General features: G+C 45.1%; 1 protein-coding gene across 3 annotated transcripts in view; it reads left to right on the top strand.

Annotated features, from left to right (window-relative positions):
* Positions 1–26,274, top strand: part of SSU72 (SSU72 homolog, RNA polymerase II CTD phosphatase) — a 54,509-nt gene that overhangs the window by 7,741 nt on the left and 20,494 nt on the right. For all 3 annotated transcript variants that reach the window (XM_061568097.1, XM_061568099.1, XM_061568098.1), the window contains exon 2: positions 24,241–24,384. In XM_061568097.1, the coding sequence (XP_061424081.1) occupies positions 24,241–24,384 (144 nt within the window). The remainder of the gene's footprint in view (positions 1–24,240; positions 24,385–26,274) is intronic.

Genomic DNA, 26,274 nt, shown 5'->3' with positions numbered 1-26,274 from the left:
TGTTTTAACATCTTAGCACCTGTTTTGTTGCCAGAAAAAAAGAGGAAAACCGATTCTCAATCCATAGGTTTTTTTTTTTGGATTAGATTGCGTAAATATAAATGTGTCGATAAACCCGCCACCACCCAACCCAGCCAATTATTAAGGTTTGTCATGTAAACGAAACATGCCAATTCGTTACTAGTACAGCACACCGGTGTGTTTGAGAGTAAACCCACAACATTTACAATTTGAGTACGACGTTTCGCCAGTAATTATAACTAGCATCATCAACTCAGGTGACAACTCTGGCTGTCGCCTGATGATGCTAGTTGTAATTACTGGCGAAACGTCGCACTCAAATTTTAAATGTTGTGGGTTTACTCTCCAACACACCGGTGTGCTGTACTAGTAACGAATTGGCATGTTTTTTTTACGTGACGAACCTTACTAATTGGCTGTGTCGGGTGGTGACGGGTTTAACGACACATTCATATTTACGCGATCTAACCGGAAAAAAACTTATGGGGATAATACATGTTCAAATCTGTAAATGACGAGAAAAATATACCGTGCTGATGACAAAACCAGTTCACAGCTGTCTGTCACTGCATTACCGGTGCCTATCACTCAGTCACATGTGCTTAAATTTATTATGATCTTTACCTGAGACGAGAGGACCACAATGCACCTCGTTGAAATGCTGATAGTTTTGCATATTCACACGGAGGATGTGTGCTTTCTGCATATTTTTGGCGGCTTTAACGACGCATTTATATTCACGCAATCCAACCCAAAAACCTCCTGTGGATATATGGGAAAGTGTGAACCCTGGTACGTAAAGGATAAAAGAGGCCACATGAAGGCATTTTCAAAAGTCGTGTGCACAATTTCTTCTGCCGCCATTTTCTTAACACTTGGTGGCGCACTGCTCTTCAATATTATCCAAATTGGATGATCTATAGTAGTAGGTTTTTACCCTTTCAACTGGTACAAAAACTGACACCTTTATACAAGGCATCATGTTTGCAATAACCACAACACAAGCAGTCAAAATGCAAACAAAAAGAAACAACTCTGATAATGATAATGATATGCACTGTCCTTGAACTGACACCTTTATACATGATGCCTTGTATAAAGGTGTCAGTTTTTGTACCAGTTGAAAGGGTAAAAACCTACTACTATATTTTGCCACTGGTAAAGGAGGTCTCATAGTGGATGATCTATCTTTAGATATAATGCCAATTGCGCGATGGGAATATTTTTCAGGACAAAATAAGAAAACCGTTTTTATTAAATGTTTTCATTCATATCAAGTGTACTGAAAGTAATGGTGGAAACATCGACCCAAAAAAGGGTATGAAAGGAAAATAACACAGGAATGTCACCCCTCAAAGAATAAAATAATAACGTACCGTTCTTTGTCAATCTCCTGCTGAATATAGGCCTCCCCGTGCCACGTGGTCTATGGGAGCTCTTCACCCCGCTGGACAATGTGTGTTGCTGAAGGAGGGGGGCTTTGCGGAGGACAGGTTTCTGATAATCACCCACCACTGGGGTTTGCCGTGGCTAGGAGTGGAACTCGGCTTGCCATGTTGGCGGCGCGGTGTGCCCACCGCTGCACCACCACTCCACCTCGCTCTCTTATGAAAGCATGACGTTGACGAGTCGATCGTTCACACTGCGACACGCACGCACGATCTTTCGCATCGGGATCTATCTCAATCGTAGCATACGACGAATGGTTGGCGCGCCTTGTACATAATAGAGACACATTCCCTGTGCAATATCTCCAGTGGAGCGGCCCTGATGAGGGCCATTTTTTGTCATCTATGTCAAGACTTAGCCGATGTGACCACATCACCTTGTGTTCCGGAACACATTTAAACGGGTAACCCTCGCACGAAGGTTGTTCCTGCGATGCAAGGACACGGCCGCGCACGGCACGGCGCTCCTAAGCGAGGCGAATCCAACCGCGTGCCGCCGCTGATTGGCGTCGGCCACCGGAGACCCACCGCCCCCCTCTCCCCGGCCGCATCGGCCAGCTCGTCGTTGCGGTTTGTTGGCCGCCACGTGATTTATTTTCCGCCGAGTCTCCGTGTGTGCTCAGCACGGCTCGCGTCGCCGTTACGCTGACACATGCAGAGTTTTCTCCCTCCTTCCCTCCCTCCCTCCGACCGCGGTTAAACTGGAGCGCGCAAATAACCGAGTGGCGCACGCCAAAACGTGTACCGCCTAACGTCCCCCCCCCGTCCCCATTTCGCTGTCTTCTTTCACGGCCAAGAAAGAGCTCGCTGCTGCGTAGGTATTCGCGGTTGTGCCATACAGCTCTCCGAAGTATTTTTAAATCCTTTATATTAAGTTCACTTGTGCGCTTGCTTGCTTGCTTATGACCGTGCAAATCTTTCGGTCGTTTTTTAACCCACTTCCCGTGATCCAATCGAGCTGACATTTTCCACACAGACTCGTTGTGCGTGACAATTAATGTTTGTGAAATCTTTTTTCCAAAATTTTACACTTTTTAGGACAAAAATATTATATTTAATTACCAATTGCTTAATACTGGCAGACAATCATCTGACCCATAGGTGGCAGCCATCTCAAGCCAGAGGACGAGAGGACTCTAGCCGCCACACATATAAAGGATTTATAGTGAAAAACTTTGTTTTTACGGGTTATACTTGTTTGGGTTGTGGCCGCGTGCCGTTTGGCTGCGAAGATACGTCGTCGTCGTCGTCGACAGCAGCCAGAAACGCCGCCGTATAATTGAGGGAGAAACAATCATCTGAGAGCTAGGGAGCTTACTGTTCACACATCGATTAAAAAAGGTTTTCACGGTTACGACGCACGCATCGAATTTTGGTGCGCGCGAGAAACGATAATTTTCAATTCTCACGTGCGGCGTGCAATCCACGCAGTGTGTGGTGGCTGTCAGTGCAAAATGCGTCTACATATGTTGAACTGGTCGTCTTTGCTCTGGTTTAATGTGTCAGGGGTGTTTGGACAGCCCTTTTGATTAACTTGGCCTATTTTCAATGGGTTAAGTCCTTCAAAGCAACTCGAGTTTGTGTTCCAGTTTCCTTCATCTTGGATCATCTGTTACGAGAGTTAGCATGCCTCCCCACGACGGACAGACCACTGGACAGAGATTATGCATAAATGCTTTAAACCTTTATTGGAAAGCGTTTAAAACATCTACTTTTTTAACACATTCATTAATACCGCATTATCAATAATGTTTTTTATACATTTTTATTAATTTTGCTTTATGCAAAATTTCCCCCTATGTTAAAGAATATTACATTTTCATCAAAATCCCGTGAGCTTGTTGTGACATTTTCATTTAACTTTATTTGTTTAGTCCTTGTGAATTAGGCCTATATTACATTATTTATTGACCAAAGCGAACCTTGAAAAAGAGACTTAAAAGTGCCAACGGATTCTCACCCTGTAAAGTCCATCAGTGGATCAATTATAACAAATGATTGTACAATAAATTATACGTCAATATGACCAAGTAACTCGCAACGGCGCCGGACCTGATTCAAACTAAGAAGCTATAAGCAGATTTACACCATTGGAATCTCATTTGCCAGTAAAAAATATGATAATTGTTTTTTTACCCTTCTATCTGGCAACAAAACTGACACCTTTTGGCGTCATCTGGTCCAACACCATGTGAGACTAGGCTCTAAGGAAAGCTGTCTCGGGTGTGGACCAATCAACTTCAAGGACAGTGCACATACATTATCAGAGTTATGTTTTTTGTTTGCATTATGGCTGCAGGTCTTGTGGTCTATGCACACATAACTCCTTGTAAAAAAAGGTGTCAGTTTCGTTGCCAGATAGAAGGGTAAAAAAACAATTATCAAGCTAAGCAGAATTAAGCCTGGACAGCGCTTGATCGGGTTTACGAACGTGCATAACGAAACGGGCGTTAGAGGCTGCAACTGCAGGGCTCCGTCGTTGTGATCTGACGACAGTGCAGCAGCATCCATTCTTGGACTGTACTATGCTCCTATTTTCCTGACCTCCAACAAACCACGGCGGCCAGCGTGGTGATGGAAGTATGGTCAAATCGCCTCCACAATTTCGATTTAAAGCTTTCGTGACTGCAGGGATTCATCTTCTTGGTTCTTTCGGTAAAGTCACGTAGAAGGGAAGTAATAAAATAATAAAAATATAAAACATAATAAAATAATTCTCACGACGTTTCGGCCACAACCCAAGCAGCCGTCCTCAGGTGAAGAACAGGTATGTCTTAAAGACAGCGTCATTCAGACGCTGTCTTTACGACAGACGGCTGCTTGCGTTGTGGCCGAAACGTCGTGAGAATTATTTTATTATGTTTTATTTTTATTATTTTATTACTTCCCTTCTACGTGATGACTTTACCGAAAGAACCAAGAAGATCGCCTCCACAACCCGCAAAGTCACCGGGAGGCCCTCATCCAGCAGTGGATGGACAAACAATGACTGCGCGTGTGCATGCAGCGCAGCCAAAAAGTTGCCCGCAACAATATGCTATGAAGGAGAGGGACATTGCCCCTTGACGATATAATTTTCTCTCAGAAGGCCGTTGTTAATGAGGGCAGTGGCGAAATGTTTACGATCTGTGCTCGATGCGAAGACATTTCCTCTATCGCGGTCTTTGGTAACGAGGCGGTTGGACGTCTCGGGGGGGCTCGTAATGGACGTGTTAAGTTGTGCTGAGCCAGCGCTGTGTTAACATTCTACGTTTTAACCCCAGGCACCTCTTCTTCTTCTTCTTGGTTCTTTCGGTAAAGTCACGTAGAAGGGAGATAATAAAATAATATGTATATGAAACAATAAAATAATACAATTCTCACGACGTTTCGGCCACAACGCAAGCAGCCGTCCTCAGGTGAAGAGCAGGTCTGTCAGAAAGACAAACGTCGTGAGAATTTCGATTTAAAGCTTTCGTGACTGCAGGGATTCATCTTCTTGGTTCTTTCGGTAAAGTCACGTAGAATGGAAATAATAAAATAATAAACATAAAACATAATAAAATAATTCTCACGACGTTTCGGCCACAACGCAAGCAGCCGTCCTCAGGTGAAGAACAGGTCTGTCAGAAAGACAACGTCTGTCAGAAAGACAGCATCTGACAGACCTGTTCTTCACCTGAGGACGGCTGCTTGCGTTGTGGCCGAAACGTCGTGAGAATTATTTTATTATGTTTTATTTTTATTATTTCCATTGTACGTGACTTTACCGAAAGAACCAAGAAGATGGGTCGTGAGAATTGTATTATTTTATTATGTTTTATTTTATTATCTCCCTTCTACGTGACTTTACCGAAAGAACCAAGAAGATGAATCCCTGCAGTCACGAAAGCTTTAAATCGAAACATCCCAGGCACCTCGTTCAAGGGATGCTCATTTTGCTCCGTGTACTCTCAGCTGAATAGAAGCTGTATTAAACTGGTGTGGCCAATCGCATAAATGATAGAAATGTATCAAAGGATGCTTCATTGAGTCTCAAGGTTCTCTCTCTCCGATTCTGCATTGGGACGTTTGGAGTATTCAACCTTATGGCGATACCCCGGCTCTCGCATAATGCCCGTGATGCAGTCATTAAATCCTTTATATTAAGTTCACTTGCTTGCTTGCTTGCGCGCTTACGACCGTGCAAATCTTTCGGTAGTTTTTTAACCCACTTCCCGTGATCCAATCGAGCTGACATTTTGCACACAGACTCGTTGTGCGTGACAATTTATTTTCGTGAAATCTTTTTTCCAAAATTTTACACTTTTTAGGGAAAAAAAAATTATATTTAATTACCAATTGCTTAATGGTGGCAGGCAATCATCTGACCCATAGGTGGCAGCCATCTCAAGCCAGAGGACGAGAGGACTCTAGCCGCCACGCATATAAAGGATTTATAGTGAAAAACTTTGTTTTTACGGGTACATTTTTTTTTAGTCTGTTGATGGTCGGCGATGTGGCGATCGACTCATCTCAACGAGCTGTACACTACGATGCACCGCTACGGTGCATACCGAGAGCGTTCAGGGTTTCAGCGCAAACGTCCTCGCTGCGTTTCGACATCGCGGAGTGGCACCAATTTCGGATTGATTGGTACCCCAGTCGCGGAGTTAAGTTTACACCCCTTGTAAAAAAAATTGTGTCCCAAAAATAAAATATTTAATTGTATTATTTGGTACCCCGGGGGTACCGCCATAAGGATCAATGACTACTTTGAATGTGGATAGTAGAACACCTAGAAAAAAACCCACATGCGCCAAGGGGGATAAGCGCGTAATCGTTATTTACAACCTAGTTGAGAGTCCGTTGAGACGAAACATACTTTTCAAGGGAGCCCTGACTTAGGAAATGAAATGCAAATAGCAAAGCAGATACAACGAATACAAAAGAACACTCAAAGGTCCGTACGCGTAGATTCAAGGATCCACTCGCTGCCCTGCCGTCTACCGACCACTTATGCAACCAACCAGATTTGGGAGCTTTAGAACCCTACGTTATCCACCAACCCTCCTCGACAAAGCGCCGGATCTCATGCGTGTGCCGCGTGATTGAATTTCCATTATTTTCACCGTCATCATCAGTCACGATCGATCCACTGCAATAAATTTCCACGCTAATGATCGGGCACTTCGTTGAGCTATCATTTGTGGCCAGGTTGCTTCTGAAAAAGAGCGAAACAGCGCAGTGAGTTTTATCTGGTAAAATAAAATAAAAAATAGTTTCGTTTTTAGTTTAACTTAGCCCGGTCACAGACGTATGCTTTTGAACGTAATCAACTCGGTTTAACACGTAGGCTTTCGCGACCAATATTATTCATAATCAGCGTTTTTGGGTTACATCGCGTTATTTATAAATGTGTCCACCACCCGACACATCACCCTGCTGCTGCTCTATTTAAGACCGGGAGTCAGAGCAGAGCCTCACCATTCTGGCGAATTGCCCGATGATGCTGGATGCAATTACCAACGAAACGTCGTACTCAAAAATTGTAAATGTTGTGGTTTCACGCTTCAACACACCGGTGGGCTAAAGCAGTGAACTATTTGTCTTTTGTCAACGTGACACTTTTTTTGCTGATTGGCCGTGTCGGGTGGTGGAGGGTTACGACACATTTATAAATAACGCGATCTAAACCCAAAAACGTTTATTATGAGTAATCAGCTCGGCACAGGGCAGCTTCGTAAGCTAATTTGGCGAGACAGGCATGTGGTAAACTTCTCCCAAGTCGCCACAGCATGAGCGGCTGTTGTAAGACAGATCCTTCAAGGATGTAAGCCAGAGGGCCTGGCGGCGTCTCTTCTCCAGACTCTTGGCATCTGTTCGGTCGCGTGGAATTGAAAGCGTTTTGCCGCGTGCTCCCAAATGCCAGTACCCTGATTGTGGGAAAAATGTATTCAACAACATTTTCTTGGGCTTACCCCCTCTGCCCGCCCGCCGCCCCCAGCATTATCAACCACACCCTAACCATCATGGAGAAGTATAGTCAAATTCCAATCTCATCCTTGACTGACGGCAGAGGGGAGGCCTTCATCCAGCATTGGGATTGTCAAAGGGTAATTGTTGGTGCCACTTCTGTCTACTTTCTCGCTTTTCTGTGCAGATAATTGCCAATAACAGTTTCTCCCCACTCCCCCTCGCACCCCATATCGGCGCGTATAAAAGCCGTTTCATCATACTGTACCAGGACCCAGGATTTATCCTGAAACTCTTAGCCGAGTCTCAAGGCTCTATTGCCGGAGGGCCGTTGCACTCGGTGATTGGCCGATGTATCTCTGAAGGGCATTGTGCAAACTCCCGAATACAAAGCTGCCATTGGAGGAGGTTAATTATTTGGCCGGCAAACGCGGGCCACATCTGGCTTAATGATATCACTTTTGAAGGACAATGTTGATTGTTAAGTCATTTTTTTTCTCGTCAGCATCCAGCAGAGCTCCAATTAGCCAGCCCACGCACTCAAGAGCTCTTTAATTGCTTTCAGTCCTAACATTTCCCAGTGGTCTCTTAGAGCCCTATGCTTGGGTCGCTTCTGAAAGCCAGGTCGCTTCCGAAAAATAATCTGATAGCTCAGTGGGCCTTATGTGGTAAGAAAATGTTAGTTTAGTTTTATTTGTATATACATTTTAAGTGATTTGTTTACTTTTGCTATATTTTGCACTCCTATCGTGTGTTTTTGTATTGTTTGTTGTTGTAACGTCCTGACCTGCCCCTGATGGACACGAGTGAAAAAGAGCGTTATAGCTCAATGGATTCCTCCGGTATAAATAAATACACTGATTTACACTATGAGACATCTCCTTTACCAGTGGCAAAATATAGTAATAGGTTTTTACCATTTCAACTGGTACAAAAACTGACACCTTTATACAGGGCATCATGTTTGCAATAACCACAACACAAGCAGTCAAAATGCAAACAAAAAGAAACAACTCTGATGATGATAATGATATGCATTGTCCTTGAAGTTGATTGGTCCACACCCGAGACAGCTTTTCTTAGAGCCTAGTCTCCATTGGTGTTGGACCAGATGACGCCAAAAGGCATATCATTATCATCATCAGAGTTGTTTCTTTTTGTTTGCATTTTGACTGCTTGTGTTGTGGTTATTGCAAACATGATGCCTTGTATAAAGGTGTCAGTTTTTGTACCAGTTGAAAGGGTAAAAACCTATTACTAAAATACACTGATTCCTGGGCATGGCTCGGCTCGGCTCGGCATCTAACGCTCCTCAGCTGCGTTCAAAGGCGGCGTGCGTGAGCGGCTTATCCGTGTGGCTACCGGGGCTCAGACTCAGCCTCGCGGGAATCCAGAGCACGGCTCGGACCGTGTTCGAGAGCCGGCTCAAGTTGAGCACGCGGTGGCTTGGAGCCGGCTCACTTGAGCCGAGAGCCAAGCCTGTGAGCCGAGCCGTGGCGCACGACCGGCGCTGAAACAGCGACGTCATGAAGGTCGTCGTCTCCTTCGCCTGCGCGTGTCTCACGCCGCCTGCGCACCGACCCAGTGTCGCAGATCATCTTCTAAGGTGGCCTCAATGTAATTTTCCGCAATACGATCTTTTGATTTCACGATATGACGACTATCTCAATATCAGCTGTCCTATAACTTTGTAATTGTGTTTTGTATTTCTTGTGCTTTTTTTTACTACGAGTACAAATGTATGTACGTTAAACTTATTTTACACCATACATAGCCAGCCGTGCTAATTGGAGGTGTGGGGAAAGGACAACAAACTTAACACAAGAGCAGTTAATTCTGAAGACGGAGGCTTGTGTTGCTTCCGAAACGTCGTGAATTTTTTAATTTGTTTTATTTTACTTTTATTAATTACAATTTTTTACCTACGTGACTTTACCGAAAAAACCTAAGAGTACAAGAGCAGTTCTAAAGAAATTAGTTTTCAGTCTAAATTTAAAAGTGCGTAGCTGCCAGTCGTTTGCTAATATCGAAAGGAAGAACGTTCCAGATGGCCGCAGAAGCGCATCTGAAAGCGCGTGAATAGTAAAAAATTAACCCGTAAAAACAAAGTTTTTCACTATAAATCTTTTATATGCGTGGTGGCTAGAGTCCTCTCGTCCTCTGGCTTGAGATGGCTGCCACCTATGGGTCAGATGATTGCCTGCCACCATTAAGTAATTGGTAATTAAATATAATTTATTTTTTCCTAAAAAGTGTAAACTTTTTAGGAAAAAAAAATTCACGAAAATAAATTGTCACGCACAACGAGTCTGTGTGGAAAATGTCAGCGCGATTGGATCACGGGAAGTGGGTTAAAAAACGACCGAAAGATTTGCACGGTCGTAAGCGCGCAAGCAAGCAAGTGAACTTAATATAAAGGATTTAAAAAAAGCTTCAATCGCAGTTCACTCCACATAGTCCACTTTTCGTGTTTTAATATTGTAAGAGTAACATTACAATCAATAGCACTCGCAACGCATATACTGTCGGTTACATGAAGAAAAAAAAATCCAGTGAACTATTCTACGAAAATGACGACGTCATACAATTGGCATGCCATCAATTCACCCTGAAAAATCCATAGCAAAGCAGTAATTGAATGGTTAATATATATTTTTTTCCAGGTAAGGCGCACTGAGCTGAATAGCTCTTTTTCAGAAACGACTTGGCCACAAATGATAGCCCAACGAAGTAGCTTATGTGGAAATTTATAGCAGCAATATACTATTCAAGGCATATTTATAAATGTGGAGGGAATAACCGTAGGACCCAGAGAAATGTCTATGCGACTACAGGAGAGAATATCCAAACTCCACATATACAGCAGCCGTCAGTGTCAGGACCGAACCCACAACCTTCTGTATACCAGGCGAGGTAGTTAACATCTCGCCACCGCGGCACCCTTTACTTATTTACAACTTTAATTTGTCATAAAATAAATCTTTAAAGAAAAAAATATCAATGATAATCAGGATGTGATCATATATAAAAAAAAAAGTATTTTACGTTTCGATTTAAAGCTTTCGTGACTGCAGGGATTCATCTTCTTGGTTCTTTCGGTAAAGTCACGTAGAAGGGAAATAATAAAATAATAAAAATAAAACATAATAAAATAATTCTCACGACGTTTCGGCCACAACGCAAGCAGCCGTCTGTCGTAAAGACAGCGTCTGAATGACGCTGTCTTTACGACAGACCTGTTCTTCACCTGAGGACGGCTGCTTGGGTTGTGGCCGAAACGTCGTGAGAATTATTTTATTATGTTTTATTTTTATTATTTTATTATTTCCCTTCTACGTGACTTTACCGAAAGAACCAAGAAGAAGTATTTTACGATTCTTGGGTTATGCATCTGATGATGTAGCTTATTATCGTAATGGCCTGGGTTATGACATCGCCTAGCAGTAGCACGTTTGCTGCTTGTTGCAGAGGTTCATGGTTCAAACCCAGCAACCACCCTGGTTAATATTGCAGGTGTATTATCCAGTAGATGTTAAAGATCCCGTGATATCATTCACAAGAGTAGGCCGTTTTGTGCCGGCTTTGTGGTCCAGATTAGAAAATGTACCCGCGTATTACTAACTTGGAATATACTTTGCAATCATTGCCCCCTAGGGCAAAACATTTGCAGGCCCCTCCTGAAAGAGATTCATGAGACTCGGTGAGGCTTTACTGCCTAAACAAGGATCATAATTTCTGTTTTTAATACCACAATAACCCTAGAATCTCTCCACTCTTTTCTGCACGGAAATTATCCGAAGCCCTGAGAACGATATGAAGTGCGTCGTCTCGGTGAGTATTGCTTCCTGGGCATCTGAAAGAATTCTCACTGTGCCGCGATCCGAAGAAAGGTCACGATTTTGGGGGGGGGGGGGGGGGGGGGGGGCGTCTCCGTTAAATTCAAGGATTGTACGATTCACATTAGACGGAGCAAATGTTCTTGAAATGCAGCGCAGGCAAACGCACCTTTACCCCAAAGTGACATAATGTCTATTGAACCAAAAACCTGAGACCATCGTTTTGAACGGAGAGCTATTAAAATAGCGAGTGATATCTTAACCACTTCCGTACACCCATGCTGCTTCACCAACTCCACTCACTGGTATGGTCTCCACTTACCCACTCACCAGTATGGTGAGGTATGGGCAAAATAACCCCTCCATAATCTGCACGGCATGGAAGGCCCCTCATCCAGCAGTCGATTGGCAAAGGGTTGGATAAAGTTATTGGCGCCACATGTTCTTTGGATGTCGGTGGTGATTGTGCCTACAAAGAAACTGATCCCTTTGCCAATCCGCTGCTGGATGAGGGCCATGTCATGCCACACGGGGTTTGTTTTAAACCAATACTTCACCTCTATCAACCGTGTGGGTTGGTGAAAGCGGGGAGCCATCGAAACACAGTACAACAGTGGATTTTTTTACTGCTGCCGTAGCCTCTAGCAACCTGTTGTTGTTGTTGTTGTCGTACTTCAATCTCCACAGTATGTGGAGGTGCTCAACCATTGAGTGCTCTGTGATGTGAATAGGACGTGGAGCGGTAGTGGGGGCGGGTGACGGGGCGGCAGACGGCTCACGCGGCAGCTTGGGTCTGCGTCAATGATCAAGCTCGTTAACTCAACCCGATTAATAAAATCACGGCCTTCTGTTCGCGGATGCAGGGCAATCGGGTCACGTGAGCGCCAATCGCGTCCGACCAAGGCTTGCACTGGCGATTCCGCTAACCCTGCAATGGGAAGGTTTGCGTGTTCAAGTCCCGGTTGTGGGATGATGACTCTTCCCTATAATAATTATCATGCGCTCTGGGGCTGGGGGAGGGGGGTATAAAATGATTCACACTGCCTTTTTGAGTCATCGGTTGTGATTTTTTTTTTCCACGAGGAGGCTGATGCTTGTGATATATGTGCAGAGAACGTGTCACTCCACACCAGAGGTCGCAAACGGGTTTTGATTCCTTACCTGTACCCGTACCCGGCCGCACCAGGGTCGCAAACGGGTACCCGATACCCGTACCCTACCTGATAGCCGGCTACCCGTACCCGGCCGGGCATCGGGTAGGGTACGGGTATCGGGTACCCGATTGCGACCTCTGGGATGAAGCAATGTTGCAGGCGCGGGTGGGTTGATTCTATGAACTTGAATTGTGAGAAGAGACAAGACGTTGGGAAATGAGTGACAAACGGTGACTCACTAGTGACTCACGGCCTACCCGTACCCGTACCCGGCCGCACCAGGGTCGCAAACGGGTACCCGTACCCGGCCGGTACGGGTAGCGGGTACCCGGTTGCGACCTCTACTCCACTGCTGAATGAGGGCCTTTACACCTCCCAGATCGGATGAGATCGGGCCCATTCTGAGTGATCCGGTCATAGGAGAGCTCCGTGATAGGATTGTGCAATTTCTGCCTTTGATTTATTTCATTATTAATTCTCTTCGGGTGTAATATGATTGTTACTGTCGGCATAACAACGATAATACTACGTGCCATCTGCTTCACAGTGGCCGTTAAAGTTCCAATTACGTCATTCGCAAGAGAGGGCTGGCATCAAATGCCAACTTACAACTCGTAAAAATTGCCCACAAATTTCTCAGTTGTAATTCTACATCGCAATTATTGCCCCCTAATGGCAAACTCATGTCCCAAGCCACTTGCAAATGAGACTACAGGGACTCCTCTTCTTCCAAACGAGTTAGGTACCAGAGGTCTGTTCGTAAATCAATTTGATCGTAAGTGCAACTTTACTCCTGTCGATTCCAAACATGTTGTTTGGGATCAAGGCCTTCTCCGAAATTGAAACAAGGCTTATAGGCATACAACGCTGATGCTGGTCCTCCAGCCACACTCTCTGAACAGTTTCTCCATCTCTTCAATCACTATGCTTCTTTTCTTACTAACAAACGTGGACTGCATTGGCACAGAACCTTTCACATGTTTTGCATAATTCGCTCCTGATCCTTTAAAATTGTCGAACAATTTATCACAAAAGGCACGCGGAATGTTTATAAACGTCTCACCACTCACAGCGCCTTAGTTTCCATCATAATAATGCACCCCTTCTTACTACCACCTCAACACTTCCACCACTATTACGCTTCTGAGACATGATGGGGGTTGATCATGTTCGCGAAAAGCACAGAGAATATCGTAGGGAATCGCACAGCGACAACACAACAACAGACAATGGCGGCGGCACAAGGCAGGGAATGCTGGGTAATGACACCGAACAACCACCGCCATCTATTGCGCGGCAGTTGAACTTACGACCCTCAGTCCGAACAGGCAACTGGAAATACAGACAGGCTTCATAATAAAGTTTTTTGGGTTAGATCGCGTTATTTATAAATGTGTCGTAACCCTCCACCACCCGACACGGCCAATCAGCAAAAGAGTGTCACGTTGACAAAAGACAAAATAGTTCACTACTTTAGACCACCGGTGTGTTGAAGAGTGAATCTACAACATTTACAATATTTGAGTACGACGTTTCGCTGGTAATTGCATCCATGACGACGTCACCCTGCTGCTGCTCTATTTAAGACCGGGAGACAGAGCAGAGCCTCACCATTCTGGCGAATTGCCCGATGATGCTGGATGCAATTACCAGCGAAACGTCGTACTACTCAAAAATTGTAAATGTTGTGGATTCACTCTTCAACACACCGGTGGGCTAAAGCAGTGAACTGTTTGTCTTTTGTGAACGTGACACTTTTTTGCTGATTGGCCGTGTCGGGTGGTGGAGGGTTACGACACATTTATAAATAACGCGATCCAACCCAAAAAACTTCATTATGAATAATATTGGTCGCGGAAGCCTACGTGTTAAACAGACAGGCTTGTCCATATCTCTGAAGGTTTGTAAGTCGAATGTTCATCAGCAGAGCAGTCCCTGTATCCTGCTGGCTTGAGTTCTCACCTGGTCACACAAAATCAAACTACAGTAATCCCTCGCCACTTCGCGGTTCAAGTTTCGCGGCCTCAGTGCATCGCGGATTTTTCAAACTGATTTAAAGGCCTCATTATACCTGTGCAGTCACACCATCATCATCATCATTCATCATCACATTCATCGAACTGCACAGGTCTGTCATCGTCGTCATTGTCATTGTCATCGTCGTCATTACTGGAGTCAAGTCTCAAGATACTACTGTCATTGGTGAGTGTAGAACACCATAATACGTATCGTATGAGAGAGAGAGAGTGAATGTATAATATTAAGGTTTTATAATTAAATAGATCTAAGTAAAATATATAAAGTATAAATGTACATATTTTAAACATTCTGGTACCCACACACACATATACGGAAATTCCTAGGGGGCCAATCCTACTTCGCGGATTTTCACCTATCGCGAGGGGTTCCGGTCCCCATTAACCGCGATAAATGAGGGATCACTGTATTCTGTTTTGAGCATAGGACGGCACTTTTTCGCTTCTCAAGTGAGGCGACTTGATGTTGTCAGCTCCATCGCCAGTGACTGCACAAAGAAAACCATTACTTGCTTTTGGATAAATTCCAGCTCTGAGAATAAAAAAGAAATATATATTAGTTTGACTGTCATGCGATAGTGCGATATACATTGCTGCCAGTGACAAAGCGGATGGGAAAGTGCTGCCCTCTACTTGTGCGGACCAAAGGTCACTTGATGGGATTTCAGTGGTAGCTCTGTGATAACTGTTTCTGCAGGGTCGTTCTCTTAGCGCAAAAGGGTTAAAGATCCAAATGGAATGGGCACAAATAACTTTGGGGGTGGGGGGGGGGGGGAGAAAAAAATAGTTACAAATCTAATCGGCACTCATGCCAATCAACTCAAAATGATTAGTTCTCAGAGCTAAAATAAATTTCATTGACAATCTTTATTTAATATGATATGTTTTCGTGCAGTAATTGGTAACCGGGCAGAGACCTCGCTCACTACACTTGGGAACCCAGTTTAATTAAGGCGGGGGGGGGGGACAGCAAAGAGTTATTTAACACTGGTCAACAAAAAAAAAAACATTTTTTTCTGGCCTGGACTTTTGCAGCTGTTTTAGACTAATTTCAGGGTGCTGATTCCAAATCTGATCTCAGATTTGCTCTATCACATCTCATTTTATGCTATCGGCATACCCCATTTTCATTGATTTTACCCGAAATTAACTCTGTCACTTATGATTGCAAGTTGTTGCGAGTCAGTGACTGCTTTAGTGTTAAAATATGGTGCTGTATTTTTAGGATAGTGTGTTTGTAATATCATTTTATGTAGATATCCACATTTATTTAATAATTTTATTCCGCAGTTTTTATTGAAAATGCAATATTTGACATCTCAAAAACCTGATGTGATAGACAAAAAAAAAACTGACGCCAGATTTGGAATCAGCACCCCAAAATTACCTTAAACCCGTTTGAATACCTTGTGCCAGAAAAAGTGTGTTGGCCAGTGTAATAATCACGGGCGGCTGAAACTCTTCATTTGAATCGAGATCTCAGCATTGCCGCCTCGGCGTTTTGACATTGTCTGAGCCCCATGAGCCACCCCAGCAACTTTTAATACAAAAAGACAATTACTCTTGACTTTCATCAAAGTGCTTATATTTTTTTAACAACCCCTACTGAATTACATTTAGAGATATTTAAAGGGGCACCACTGTGGTGAAATGTTAACTACCCTGCCTGGTATACAGGAGGTTGTGGATTCAGTCTTGACCCTGATGCCTGCTGTATATTTGGAGTTTGCTTGTCTCTCTCCCTGTGGTCGCGTGGATATTGCTCCGGGTCCTCCGGATTTCCCCTCCACATTCAGAATCGACATGCTCTTCAGCGTATTTGGCTGCTGCTCTAAGTGTCCACGTGATAAGCCACTTAATTCAGCTATCATTTGTGGCTTAGGTCTCTTCTGAAAAAGAGCTATACAGCTTAGTGGGTCTTGGTAAAATAAAAACATAGATTAGTTTTTAGTTGAGAGTACTACTCTGTGAGGTACAGTGAGGGAAAAAAGTATTTGATCCCCTGCTGATTTTGTACGTTTGCCCACTGACAAAGAAATGATCAGTCTATAATGTTAATGGTAGGTTTATTTGAACAGTGAGAGACAGAATAACAACAACAAAATCCAGAAAAACGCATGTCAAAAATGTTATAAGTTGATTTGCATTTTAATGAGGGAAATAAGTATTTGACCCCCTCTCAATCAGAAAGATTTCTGGCTCCCAGGTGTCTTTTATACAGTTAACGAGCTGAGATTAGGAGCACACTCTTAAAGGGAGTGCTCCTCATCTCACTGTTCAAATAAACCTACCATTAAAATTATAGACTATAAACATTTTTGTCAGTGGGCAAACGTACAAAATCAGCAGGGGATCAACGACGTTTTTTCCCACACTGTAAGTCAATGGTGCCCTTTTCTCACGACGAGACTCGCACCCGCCAGGGGAATGTGAATCCTCCACCGCTCAGGGCTGTACACGGGAGGTGATCACCGATGCCTTCAATGCTCATTTGAGCGAGAAAATCCCTTCTGACTTTTCACCGTCAGGATTATCCCTCCATCGGCTCGTTGTCGTCTACACCGGTTGTCCCGGGGCGGGCCCGCGAACGCGCGGAAGATGAAAACGCTGTAATTGCGCGTGTCGTGCGCGCAACGCGACGCTTCCCACACTGACATTGATCCATGCGCTCGCATTCTCCCTCTGACACCAGTGGCCCTATTAAGGCACTCAAGCACTCAATTGCCAAACCCAGCAAAAAATTAATGAATGGATCTATTGTAATTTGGGGTTGGGAGGGGGGGAGGTCGATGGAGCAGTGGTTAGCACTCCGCGCTGAGAATCCAATGACCGAAGTTTGATTCCTTTTGATGTCCAGCATTAGTGGCGCGTGATATTCGAACCGGTCCTGGGCCCCTTCCGTACTTCACGAACCCACGCCAACCAATTTGGTGAGGTACAGTCAAATAACCCCGATGACCAACCCAGCATCGGGAGGCATTTATCCAGCAGCGTGCTAACAAAGGGCTGTAAAATGATTTAAAGCTTTCGTGACTGCAGGGATTCATCTTCTTGGTTCTTTCAGTAAAGTCACGTAGAAGGGAAATAATAAAATAAATAAAATGAAACATAATAAAATACAATTCTCACGACGTTTCGGCCACAACACAAGCAGTCGTCCTCAGGTGAAGACCAGGTCTGTCAGGGAGACAGCGTCTGAATGAAACACCACCACACTTGGAGCGTATATTTAAGCTGGGTTGCAAATTCTGTTGTCAAGGCGCCCTTTCCCCCTTCCAACCCAGCTTAAATATACGCTGCCAAGCTTTGTGGTGTTCATTCAGACGCTGTCTTTCCGACAGACCTGTTCTTCACCAGAGGACGGATGCTTGTGTTGTGGCCGAAACGTCGTGAGAATTGTATTTTATTATGTTGTATTTTTATCATTTTATTATTTCTCTTCTACGTGACTTTACCGAAAGAACCAAGAATATGGCTGTAAAATGATTTTGTTATATTTTATTGTATTCGCTGCAGCCCCTGTACCATCACCTAGGCATACACACTTGTCACTATGCATATACATTTGCCTCTGTAATTATAATATTGCCCTTTCTCTACGCAGGAAAAGCCTCACAAACTCTCTCAGGATAGTCATGCATTGAATTGTTTGGCCGATTCCATTACTGTTTTTGACTTGTGGGAGGAAAACAGAGAATCCGGAGTAATCCTCCATGCATATAAAGGGCTCATGCTCAAAGCTCTGCACAAATAGGTTCAGTAATCCTTTGCTGTATTGCCACCTTCTGATCATCTCACACTCACAAGACCAACACACGTTATCACCGTTATTGCGAGGACAATACTGTTGGTAGTCTCTAGACAACAGACTGGCAGATCAATCTTTGACGGTGTGTTCAAACATTAGACCTATACAACCACGTACGTATGTACGTTGAACTTCTTTCGCATCATGCGTAGCCAACCGTGCTAATCGGAGGTCTCATATACGATGCAATAATAGACTAATAGCTGGATTTTTGGTTAGAATTTTGTGTTGCTATTTCATTTATACCTGATGATGATTGCTTGTGTTGCAATCGAAACGTCGTGATTTTTATTTTTACTTTTATTTTACTTTTATTAATTTACATTTTCTATCTACGTGACTTTACCGAAAAAACCTAACAATATGAATCCTTGCAGTCACGAAAGCTTCAAATATAGAATTAATAGCTGGATTTTTTAGGTCTGTAGATTATGATAATAATAATAATACTCTTGACGGAATGGGCTGTGATGTGATCGTTAGATCATAGACTGCCAGACCAGTCGGTCTGTGATGTATGGTCCTTGGTCATTAAGAGAATGACTGAGTGGCTGGCTTGTTTTGAGCAACATTATCTATGAAACGAGCATTAAAAAGATTTGCAATTGCTGAGCCAGCCTTTTCATACGTGCGAGCGTAAACGATGACTTTGCATTCCAAGGATTTGGTTGCGTACGCCCGAGGCTTGTAGGAGCCCAAATTATGGCCACCTTAATGTGTAGATAAAACACGTACGTATACACACACAAGCACACACACGCACGTACAATCTACATATATATATCCAGCAGCAATCCAACAAAGTGCTTTGCTGGGGGGGATCATGTCGCGGATCCTGAAATCCGCGGTGCTCCTCGGAGGTTAGACATGTAATCGGCGAACATTTTTTTGCATCGACGCGCTGTGTCTTGGATTATTGGAGGAATTGGCAACGAGGTTACATGTATCTGTGCAAATTTTGCAGATTGCAGGGGTAAGCGTGGCACGGTGAAGTGAATCTTGGTGTATTTTGCGTATTTTGAGGTGACGAGTATTTCCTAGACTCGTAGAAAATCTGCCATGTGAATCTATCTGTGTTATAAATATATTTCTTGGGGAAAAAAATATTAGACTTGATTCCCAAGTCTAAAAAGTATAAACATCCTTTTATACTGTACAAATCATATCAACGCAGCTAGTGTGTGTGTGAGACGTAAAGCATAAGAAATAAAAAAAAAATGCTAAATAATAAGCATCTTACCATACAGACAAGGTCATGAAGAAGGCTGTCTCTGGCGTAGGCCAATGCATATATTACCAGAGCATTTTTGTTTGCATGTTTTGCCACAAGTAATGTGTGGTTAATGCGGACCTGATGCCTTGCAAAATGTATCATTATTTGGTGTTTGAGCATCTTAACGCAACTCCTGTTTTATTGTCAGAGAGGGTAAAACCCATTCCGATTTTTCATCCTTTTTTTATACGGGCAAAAAGGTATCCCATAGATATGTTACCATCGCGTTATCCCTGCAGCTCCGTTCCTGCAGCTCCACGTTGGCCTCGGCCACATCCCTACGGATCACGGTTTTTTGCGGTCCGCGAATCACCAATGGTCTGTGAATGACGGGGATTCGCGCATTATTCGATCGCAAATTATTGCATAATATGAAATAGACATATTCTCACCTATAATTGTTCATACTCTGTATTGACCGCAGCATAAACGTCGGAGGGTCGTGCATTGCGATGTTTGGCCGGTCCAATTCCATTATTGATTGTTTGGCTTCACGCGGTAGGAAACCGGAGGAAATCCAACATGAGAAAAGATAACATTCAATGCTGCATACAGATATATTCAAGATGTCATTGCCGTACTGCTCTCTCCTTGCCACCTCGCAGCCCAAGCCTACAACACCTGGCATTCCCTGGCAGTCTCCCATGCAAGCAGAGCCGTCCCTTTCTGGCGCGGTGAATCAGGGCGACCGCCCGGGCCCCACGCTTTGTCGTGGTGTCAGAAGTAATACGTCTGGTTCAGTGTGAAGGCGTCGGGGGTAGGAGGGTGGGGTCCACATTTTGTGATTTTTCCCCGGGCCCCGCACCCACACTATGGACGGCCTTGCATGCAAGTACCAATCGGGCCGGCTTCTGCTTGGCTTGCGAGGTCGGACAAGGTCGGGCGCGATTCGGGGCGAGTCAGTCGTAGGCTGTATTCTGCGCACACCTTGAGGCTAGTAAATAAAATATAAGCTCAGCCCATCATCGTTAAGCATGCTGCCGTTGGTGAAATGAACACCATATGTTGCAGGGAAGTCAACATTGGTTGTATTTAATGATCCTGAGCCCTGATAGACCCAGTTCATCATAATTTATCCCTTCGCCAATAACATTGGGAACTGCCGCGCGCACGAACATCATCGGCCTACCGCAGGACTGGAGCCAACCTGGGAGATAAGGGTATTTGGTTGCTATCAATGTCCACATGATAAGCCACTTAGTTGCGCTATCATTTGTGGCCGGTTGCTTCTGAAAAAGAGCTATATATAGCTTAGTGGGCCTTACCTGGTAAAATACTAAAAAATATAGGTTTGGTTTCTCAAACACTGCGGCCTTGGACTGTGCTCAACGTGGCGGCGTGCTGCTCGTGTGTACCGTATGTTGAACTTTTTTCGCACCGTACGTAGCCAACCGTGCTAATCAGAGGTTCTGAGGCAGAGGTCGCAAACAGGGTACCCGATACCCGTACCCTACCCGATACCCGGCTACCCGTACCCGGCCGGGTACGGGTACCCGTTTGCGACCCTGGTGCGGCCGGGTACGGGTATGGGTAAGGAATCAAAACCCTCTGTTCTGAGGACATGGGGTCACGTGTGGACGTCTACGTGGAGACCGCCAAGTCCCGGCCAGGGGCAAGCAACTGATCACGATGACAATGATGATGATGATGATTGTAAGATATTTGAGTTGGTCACCATTTGTAGAGATTGTCTCCTGTCACAGAAATGTGGAATTTCCACGAATGACTCTGGGCTGCCAACACCGCTGAGCGCTGCCCAGTGCTTCTGTATGGACTTTTTTTTGGGGGGGTCACCAATTTCTCTTTCGTAGAAAAGATGGGGGGTGGGGGGGGCTGTCAATTACAATTTGTGCATCGTCTAAATGTGGGGGGGGGGTGGGGGGTTGGAACGACGCATCGGTCCAATAATATAGATTAGTATCAATTCCTAAACTGACCAGTACATGCGTTGAACGGCGTACGTTGTAACACACACACACAACTCACCAATGCTTCACGTAATAATTTGATTCCTGACTCGTTAATCGTGACCACGAATCGCGACGGTTCACGAAATTGCCAAGGAGGGTGGCGGTGGGGGGCGGCGGGTGGGGGGTTGGGGTGAATTGTGAATTGTTCCACCCCGTGTTTAAATGTGACCTTGTTTCAAGACTACGTAAAAATGCCCCCTATTTTTTTTTAAATAGGGGGCAGAAGCGTAGCAGAGGAGGGGAAGCCGCTCTACCTTTTATTTTCAAAGAACGCAGTTGCGGTTGGTAGAAGAAAGGCCAGAGGGCAGCCAAGAGAGATGATGGAACGGCAGGGCGCTGTTAAGGACGTACAAAAAAGAGAGAGACGGACAGACAGACAGTCGGAGGCAGAGGAGAAAAGGGAGGTCACGAACCCGCGCTTGAACAGGGTAAGGGGGTTAGACATTGCGGGTGGCTGGCGGGTGGGAATCTCAAACCTGTTTGCCCCGTGCATTGTGTTGTGCATCGGGCGGCGCGTATTTTCGCGTGTAGTTAATTGAATCGCAATGGGTCAATGGCAAGTGACAAGCCACTAAAGCAGCACAACATCACCCCCTCCCCGCCACCACCATGCCAACACCACAACACTACTACGGCTACCATGACCGACGCCAACACCACCGATACAAGTACCGCTCACTGTAACTATCACCGCAATTACAACCACAACCACCATAACAGCTATCCCCTCTGCTACCATCACTACAACCAGCACAACTGCCACTGCCACGACCACTATGACCTCTGCACTTCCGATTAGCACGGTTGGCTACGTACGGTGCGAAAGAAGTTCAACGTACATACATGACCGCCACCACTATTTCCATCACTACAGCTACTGCTGAATACGCTGTCACGAACTTCACCGCTTCCACCACTACTACAATAACTCGGCTACCTCCATCAACACCCCCTACCACCACCAACACCTCTACCACTACCAACACCACTACTACCACCACTTACTACCACAACTACCACAGTCACCACCACTACCTTTATCAACACCACTCATGAAAACAGCCACCAGCACCACTACAACCCCGACCACCACCATCAAGACCACTACCACCACAACTATTGCCACCAACGCCACAACAATAAGCACACGACCACTACAACACCACTACAACCACCCACACCACTAAACATCACAACCACCACCACCAAAAAAAAAGACAAAGATACCCCGTATAGCCTTAGCAGACTGTTGGGGCAAGTGCTGTTATCGAGCACCTATGAAGGCTGGCACCGCACACGAGGGGGGAGGGGGGGGCCACCACCACCACCATTGTCACAGCCACCAACCACTACAATTTACCCACCAACAACCACCACTACCCTCTTGCTTGTGCCTCCCCCTCTCTCACCGCCCTTGCACACCCACCCCACTCACCCACCCACCCACCCAGTCCCTCCCCAGCCTCCCGGCTCTCACCCCGTGAAATTGAAACCCGCCACACGCCCACGTTTTGCTGCAGTGCGATTGACTGTAATGAGCAGCGACGGGTTGTTCTCAGACGCAAGCGAGAGAGCGGGCGCACCACCGGATTTCCCCTGCACCGAGATACGCGAGAGAGAGAGAGAGACGGAGACCTAGGTGCACGCGCCCTCCCATCATTGCCGTCTGCGTTACAGCGGCATCATAGCTTCCCAACGCTATTGTCTTGCGTTACAGCAGGCCCCGTAGCGGAGTAAAGTAACAGCGGCCCCCGAAGCGTCACAACATCACGGCAGCTTCATTGGCTGTCAACGTTACTAATAGGGGTTTTCCCCTTTTTTCTGGCAACAAAACTGACACCTTTTGCAAGGAATCATGCTTACATTAACCACAATACTTGCAGTCAAATGCAAACAAAAAACAATACTCTGATAATTTATGCATTGTCCTTGAAACTGATTGGTCCACACCAGAGACAGCTTTCTTTAGAGCCTAGTCTCATATGGTGTTCGACCAGATGACGCCAAAAGGCGCACAGTTCAAAGACAACGCACTACCAGAGTAATGAGAGCTCGGGGTGAGCAGCTACACCATGATGTAGCTGCTCACCCCGAGCTCTCATTACATTGTGGTGAATGTAAGCATGATTCCTTGCAAAAGGTGTCAGTTTTGTTGCCATAAAAAAGGGGAAAACTCCTATTAGTATATTTTGGTACTGGCAAAGGAGGTCCCATGATGTCAACGTTACTGTTAACGTTACCGACAGCCTCATCGTTTCTCGTAGGCACAGCGGCATCGTGGCTTGGCAACATTTCTGTCACTGAGTAGCCTTCTCGACGTTGCAGATTTCGTACCGGCAGCCCATAGCTTCTCACCATTGCAGTCATCTAGTAGATTTTTGACGTGGCGATCAACATAACAATCAATGTTCTTGGTTCTTTCGGTAAAGTCACGTAGAAGGGAAATAATAAAATAATAACAATAAAACAATAAAATAATTCTCACGACGTTTCGGCCACAACGCAAGCATCCGTCCTCGGGGGAAGAACAGGTCTGTCAGAAAGACAGCGTCTCTTCTACGTGACTTTACCGAAAGAACCAAGAAGATGAATCCCTGCAGTCACGAAAGCTCTAAATCGACAACAATCAATGTTTAGTGCAGCCCCATCGTGTCGTGTGCCGTGCCAGCCTTCATAGGCGCTCAAGAGTCTGTTAAAGCTATAGGCGGGGGGGGGGGGTGATCTTTGTTCATCTTTGTCTTTTTGTTTGTGTTCGCGCAGCAAGAAGGGCTTCGATGTGCGCTCGTTCGGCACGGGAACGCACGTGAAGCTGCCGGGCCCCTCGCCCGACAAGCCCAACATCTATGAGTTCAAGACGCCCTACGACGCGATGTACCAGGACCTTCTGCAGCGCGACAAGGACCTGTATCCTTGAGAGGGGCTCCAGAGGCAGCGGCGTTAGCCACCGAGCACACACAGGCTGTGCAACTGCACCAGGGCACACGGACGGACCGTAGCGGCCAAGGTGTTGGACTGCGAAGAGCGGGGAACTTTGACGGTGGAGGGGGGGAGGAGGCATTCCATTCCATTCCTTGCACAACGGGGCCCATGCCAAGGACGTTACACAGCTGCTCAGAGGTCTAACTCCGTCTCACTTAGCTCGCACACACAGATAAACGCCTGGGTTCGATTGCTGGTTTGCTACCTGTGATGAAACCAAGCTCTCGGGCGGAGCGGGTTGATAGCTAGTCATCAATAGCTGAACAAAATACTGGCATTTAAATTTGATCCTTCGCTTAATTTGACTACATTCCAACTCTTGGTATGACTGCCATGTGATGAGCAATGTTGTTTTAATGTCATTTAAGAGTGCATTTGGGATAGTGCGCCCTCTAGTGTGGATAAGAAGTCACTTTAAGGCAGTGGCTCTTAGCCTGGGGTGCACACACCCTCTGGGGGTGCGAGATGCCCTTTCTGAGGGTGTGAGACATGGTCATATTTTTTTTAAGGTAAATAATCGAAAACACAAATTAACCACGGACACACAAGTACAACTACTTGGTTTAATCAAACCTATGCATTTATTAACGTATATTTTTTTAACGATTGAGAACCAAAGGGATGCAAGGCTGCAGCAGAGGTTAAGAAGCACTGCTTTGATGGATCTTCTGAAATGCCGTAATGCTCCGCTCACCAATTTCTAGAGGGACATTCCGCCATCTCGTTACACGAAGTTGACAAGGATCACAATTCTCAATGAAGCCAAAAATCAAAGCCTTTCTCTGCTCAAGGGAGCAACGGGGAAAAGCTCGTATACAGTAGAGGCCTTGCAGGTGTTATAAATTCCACATTTCCCTGTCTTACCATAGCCTCTAAATTCATGGCCTTATCAGTCCAAATCGTGACTGCAGCTGGCATCCCCAGGCCAGTGGTGGAAATTCCACATTCATCATCAAGCAAATGGTATCAAACATTTTAACAGTGTTGGGGAAACTTATGGCCTATGAACCGTACCAGGCCCATGCTTTCATATCACATGGCCGACGGCCGCATAAAGCCTAGCGCTTTGAAACTCGTTTCTTCAGAACTGATTTTTTTTGGTTTAGTTTGTTGTCCTTCATAATATAGGTTTTTGGGTCAGATCGCGTTATTTATAAATGTGTCGTAACCCTCCACCACCCGACACGGCCAAACAGTAAAAAATGTGTCACGTTTTCAAAGGACAAAATAATTCCTCTCTTCAACACACCGGTGGGCTAAAGAAGTGAATTATTTTGTCCTTTGAAAACGTGACACATTTTTTTACTGTTTGGCCGTGTCGGGTGGTGGAGGGTTACGACACATTTATAAATAACGCGATCTGACCCAAAAACCTATATTATTAATAATATTGGTCGCGAAAGCTTGCTACGTGTTACATTTGTTGTCCTTCCCCCGCATCTCCGATTAGCACGGTTGGCTACGTGCAGTGCGAAAGAAGTTCAACATACATACAAATTACCTGCAAACAATATTTACGCATCACTGGAAGCGTTTTAGCCACGCTAATCAGGTACTAGAGAGGATGAATATTGTTTTGACCTGGCACCAACACTGCGTTTCCAATTTTTTCACCATGCCCAGCCACTCCCGTCGTTGCAAGCATCTTGACCACACTAATTGGGTGCTGGAGGGAAATATTTTCTGGGACATATAACAAGGGCCTCTTGCAATGACAGGAGTAACTGAGTTGTCTGTGTTAATGCATGGCCCAAACAAAATTATTTGAAAGGCAAAGAAATTAGTTTTCAAGTATCATGGTGTAGTGTAAAGTAG

Source organism: Lethenteron reissneri, chromosome 40, assembly GCF_015708825.2.
Source record: "Lethenteron reissneri isolate LAM-NWPU_2019-01 chromosome 40, ASM1570882v1, whole genome shotgun sequence".
Classification (NCBI taxonomy): domain Eukaryota; kingdom Metazoa; phylum Chordata; class Hyperoartia; order Petromyzontiformes; family Petromyzontidae; genus Lethenteron; species Lethenteron reissneri.
The sequence above is the reverse complement of the archived record's forward strand: the minus strand, read 5'-3'. Positions and strand labels throughout refer to the sequence as shown.